Source organism: Notechis scutatus, chromosome 14 (genome assembly GCF_049901735.1).
Source record: "Notechis scutatus isolate UNSWTSFEM ecotype Mainland chromosome 14, rNotScu1.2, whole genome shotgun sequence".
In the NCBI taxonomy this organism is placed as follows: Eukaryota; Metazoa; Chordata; class Lepidosauria; order Squamata; family Elapidae; genus Notechis; species Notechis scutatus.
In genome coordinates this window covers 7,074,270-7,079,583 of record NC_142022.1, presented here as the reverse complement: position 1 = coordinate 7,079,583, position 5,314 = coordinate 7,074,270, and the positions used below count along the sequence as shown (strand labels likewise).

Genomic DNA, 5,314 nt, shown 5'->3' with positions numbered 1-5,314 from the left:
CCTTCTTCTTCTTCTTCTCCAGGCCTGAGTCAAGAGGCAGGAATGCGAGAGCCCGGGCGAGAGGAGGAGAGAAAGCGCAGGCAAAAATTAAAATAAAATAATAATAAAATGCGGAGACCCGCCCCGGGGAGGGCTACGGGACCCCTTCCTCCCACCCACCCACTCCCCGAAAGTTGCCTGCAGTTGGAGAGGCAAAAAGGGCGCAGCGCCGGCTTCTTAGAAGCCCCCCCCCTCCTCCTCCTCTTCGCCAGCGCCGCAGGTTTTGGGGGGCAGTCGGAGCGCTTGGGTTTTCTTCTCCCCTTTCCCGTTTGCAGCCCCCCCTCCCTCTTTCCTCGGTGGGGGGGGGGAGGACAGTTTTGTGCCGCCAAGGGTCTTGCTTGACCCCTGGAAACAGGCACAGATATTTTCCTTCTGATCTAGAATATCTAGAATATTAGAGTTGGAAGGGGGGTCCTGGGAGGTCTTCTAGTCCAACCCCTTGCTGACAAACAGTGGTTTGTCTCTCTTTGAAATCCTTCAGTGAGGAAGCAAGGTATTAGTCAGAGAAGGTTGGGGAAGGGGGTTGCTGATTTGGGGAGGGGGCTGCCCCCAGAATCCTCTTTTCTGGGCCCAAAGTGGGAACTTAGGAGGGTGCAAAATGATCTGTTTTCATCTCCAATGCCCCCTAACCCTTCCTGCCCTCGGATGCCCACACCTGAAAATCTCCTTTATGCAGGAAAATAAAAAGCAAGCCCACAAGACAAGTTAAGCTACAACCTGGTGAAACTGTCAGGCCAGAGAAAGCCAGTGGGGAGGAAGGGAGGGAGGGGGACACATTATGGATGTGGAGAGCCAGGCGCACAAATGAAATTAATCGATCACTGGAACGATCCTGAAATTCCAGTCGATTTCCATAGGTGGCTTGTCTGTTTTTCTGGAGACTTGCAGAAAGCTTTATTGGTGTAGAGGTTGCTCTGTTCTCCATTCCCAAACATTATGATAAATAATGATTACTGTAGCCTAGGGATGAAATGCAGAGTCCTTGCTTAATCTCTGAGCTTGGTGGTTTTCTTGCAGACGTTTTGTTGCCCAACTAGGTAACATCATCAGTGCTAGAAGAGAGTGGGGTTTGTAGAGAGGAGGAGGAGGAAGACTGTGGAGGGAGGTGGGTCCTTGATGCTGTCTGAGCTTGGTGGTTTTCTTACAGAGGTTTCATGACCCAAACTAGGTAACATCATCAGTGCTACTGGGGTTTGCTGCAAATCTTCCTTGTAGCACTGATAATGTTGCCTAGTTTGGTAAACAAACATCTGCAAGAAAACGACCAAGTTCTAATCCCGCCTCTCTCATGAAAGCCAGCTGAGTGACTGTGCGCCAATCACCAAAAGACGGTGAGTTCTAGTCCTGCTTTCACCATGAAAGCCGGCTGGATTACCAGGGGACTCTGAGTTCAAGTCCCGCCTTAGCCACAAAAGCTGGCCGGGTGACTTTGGGCCAATTCCCAGGACGCTGTATGTTCTAGTCCCGCCTTAGGTGTGAAAGCCAATTGGATGACTTTGGGCCAATCACTTATCTCAGCCCAATCCACTTCACAGGGTTGTGGTTGGAGGTGGAAGGCGCGTTGCATATGTTTCTTGCCTTGACTTGTAAAAATAATTAAGGTGGGTGGGATACAAATTAAAAAAATAAGATGAAATAAATTTCTGGCAAAGTCACCCTACCAAAAGTTTGGGAAGAATTCACTGTCAAACCCCAGATGCTTGGACAATTTGATCATCTCACTTTCACGGCAAAATAAAGAATAAATAGGATAGAATAAAATACAGAATAGGAATAGAATAAGGAATGGAATAGGAATAGGAATAGAATAGAATAGAATAGAATAGAATAGAATAGAATAGAATAGAATAGAATAGAATAGAATAGAATAGAATAGAATAGAGAATGGAATGGAAGAGAGAAGAGAAGAGAAAGAATAAGGTAGAGTAGAGTAGAATAGAAGGGAAGGGAAGAGAAGAGAAAAGAAAAATAGAATAGAATAGAATAGAATAGAATAGAATAGAATAGAATAGAATAGAATAGAATAGAATAGAATATTTAGTTTACTTTATTGTCATTGCCCCTCGTACAACGAAATTAATACCATCTTCAGTGTACATTATGACTATGAAAATAAACACAAACACACATCCTTCACATTCTATACATTGAATTAAAAAACCCCTAATATAGCATTAATATTGCACAAAATAGAGAATGGTACAGAATAGAAAATAAAATAGAGAAGCGAAAAAAGAGAAGAGAGAACAAAATATAGAAGAGAAGAGATTATCTCCACTTTGGTAATATTCCAGGAATTCAAAGTCACTTCGCCTGAGCGTTCTTCCCTTAGGTGCAAAGCTGACTTCTGAAAAAGATCATGCCCTAGAAAAATGAAGGGCCCCCTGCTTGGCACATCATGCTCTTAAAGACTCCTCTGTGGTTCGAAAGGCCAGGGAGAAATTGCAGAGAAGCTGCACGGATCCATCCATCCGAATGCATGGCTTCTTAAAAACAGGAAGGAAGTGATTTGTGCAAGAAAAACCAGAGAAGAAAATTCTCTCTTAATGTCTCCAATGGAAAGCAGCTCAAGAGAAGTTCGAAAGTTATTATTTTTCTCACGCTTCCTCTTTCCTGGATTTCAGAAAATCTTATTTTAAGGGCCCCCAATCTTCGTCCTTTCGCTGATTCGCTGTCCCCTCCTTCCCTATTCTTCAGGCACAGCAACTTAAAGAGAGGAAACGGTTGCAGCTTTCGATAAAATCTCCTGTCAATCAAACTCAGCTCAGAGCCACATCTGTGTCTTTCCCTTGTCAGGTGAAGAAGGGGGGGGGCATTTGCACCAAGAACCCCTAAATTTGTACCCTCCAGCTGCAATTACTGGCAGGATTCTCAAGACAGAAGGGTGGTTTGTAAGGTAGGAAATTCTAGCGCGATCCTTTCCGTCATGTAGGGAAGGTTATCAGGTTGAACAGATCAGCGTCACAGAGCTGCCACTCAGAATACAGAATGCAGGTGGTCCTCATCTTACAACTGATCATTTAATGACCGAAGTTACAACAGTGCTGAAAAAAGGGACTTGTGGCCATTTTCCACCCTTACGAACATTGCAGCATCTCTATCCGATCAAAATTCAGATTCTTGGCCACCAGACAGTGGCAAGAAAAGTCGTATACTTGGGCAGCTGCAGAACTCGCTTTTAACCAATGTTTCACTAAGCAACAGAAATTTTGGGTTCTGGTTGTAGTGTATAAGTCAAGGAATAATGTACAGGAATCATAGCTGTACAGATTAACAGAGTTGGAAGGGACTTCGAAGGTCTTCTAGTCCAGCCCCCTGCAATCAACCATGGCAAAAAAAAAATGTCATACATAACCATAACATATTATTTATTCATGATTTATGCATTACATTCATTTGTTCCCCCCACTCTCCCATCTTGCCACAGGCAAGATTTGCACTGAGGCAGCAAAAAAAAAATTTGGTTGATTACCAGCCTTTGAAACTCCTTGCCACAAGAAGGAAGCCCCAATGAGCTGAAAAAAATAAGTTTCAGAAGGGGGTTGAAAGGGGGTTTGATTGATTGGTTGTGAGAGTAAAAAGGATCCAGTAGACTCCAGCAACTCATGGGCACTCCCACCCCAGCCTTGTCGTTTTTACGTGGGGTTTTCACATATCTTTCAGGAAACGGGACTTTCCTTGGTCGCTCGTGTGCGCCTTTGCGAGCCGGGTTGTGACTTTGGCGTTCGTGGCTTGTAGGTGGGAAGGGAAACATCACAATATCACAAGAGGCAAGTTGAAGTTTGATCCTCCTCGCCCGGCGGCTGTCCTAAAAGAAATGCACACGTGTGTGATTCAGAATAACGGTGTTGGAAGGGACCTTGGAGGTCTTCTAGACCAACCCCATGCTCAGGCTATATATAAGATAGATAGATAGATAGATAGATAGATAGATAGATAGATAGATAGATAGATAGATAGATAGATAGATAGATGATAGAGTAAGGGACAGATGGATGGATGATAGATAGACATGATGGATGGATGGATGGATGGATGGATGGACGGACGGACTAGATGAATGGATGGATGGATGGACTAGATAGATAGATAGATAGATAGATAGATAGTAATGTTAAACATAAAAATTCAATGTTTATATAAACAGTGTTGTCTTACAGTTGGTTTTAAGAAGTGATAATAATAACAATAATAATCACATAATAATGACAATAGTATTTGCTTATCCATTGCCATTTTAACTTTTTAAAGTGCATACTCTACACCCCTATAGATTGCTTACTGGGGCATCTGCATGATAAGAAAGGCATGAAATAAATCCCTCGCATTTAGAAAACTGGCACGTTCAGGCAAAGCTCAGCTGGCATCCTGAGCTGCTACATCTCTGAAGTTGGGGTTTTTCAGAAAATGGATACAAGCAGCGTTCTGCCAGTTCAGTTATAAAATGGACGTGACACCCCAGACACAAATTTTATCTTATTTCTTTGAGGGTTCCCCTGCTTGTAGTGTAGGGAGTCCTCGTTTAGTGACCGTTTGAAGTTACAACGGCACTGAAAGAAAGTTGACTAAGGACCATTTTTCACACAACAGTTGCAGCATCCCCGTCACCACCCAAGCCCAGCCTGGATCAATCAATCAATCAATCAATCATCAATCAAGCCTCACCTCTTTCCTCCTCGCTGGTTGTGGGCAATTGGCTTGGGGGTCCTGACTCTCTCGCGGGAGCCGCAGACTCTTCCAGGGACCCCCACAGCACGCCCAGTCGGCGTTGCCGAAAACGCTGTCTTGGGGTGTCCTGGCCCTCTTCGTCCCCGGACCCCGAAGGTTCCGCCACCGGCATCCGGGAACTCAGACGGCAACGGCGGAAGTGGACTGGCGGGCTCTCCGGGAGGCTGCCGTGGCTGCTTGCTTTGCGGAGAAGAGACAGTGAGCTGGGCATGCGGGGAACTTTTGGGGGAAATCAAGAACAATTTGATACGGCCTCTTCTCTCTATTAATATCTCTCTATCTTTTCTCTATTTATATCTATCTTCTCTCTATATCTATCTCTCTTTTCTCTATATCTATCTATCTATCTCTTCTTTAGATCTATCATCTATCTCTTCTCTTTCTATTTGTATATCTATCTCTTCTCTCTATTAATATCTATCTATCTTTTCTCTATTTATATCTATCTTTTCTCTATATCTATCTATCCTTTAGATCTATCTATCTATCTCTTCTCTCTATTTATCTATCTATCTATCTATCTATCTATCTATCTATCTATCTCTTC

At 43.8% G+C, this 5,314-nt stretch overlaps 1 protein-coding gene across 1 annotated transcript in view; it reads right to left on the bottom strand.

The window, feature by feature from the left end:
* Positions 1-3,390: 3,390 nt before the first annotated feature.
* Positions 3,391-5,314, bottom strand: part of CCDC88B (coiled-coil and HOOK domain protein 88B) — a 30,507-nt gene continuing 28,583 nt past the window's right edge. The window contains exons 24-25 of the mRNA XM_087943448.1: positions 4,705-4,947; positions 3,391-3,847 (exon numbers count right to left, since the gene is read on the bottom strand). Coding sequence (XP_087799574.1) covers positions 3,801-3,847; positions 4,705-4,947 — 290 coding nt within the window. The 3' untranslated portion in view covers positions 3,391-3,800. The remainder of the gene's footprint in view (positions 3,848-4,704; positions 4,948-5,314) is intronic.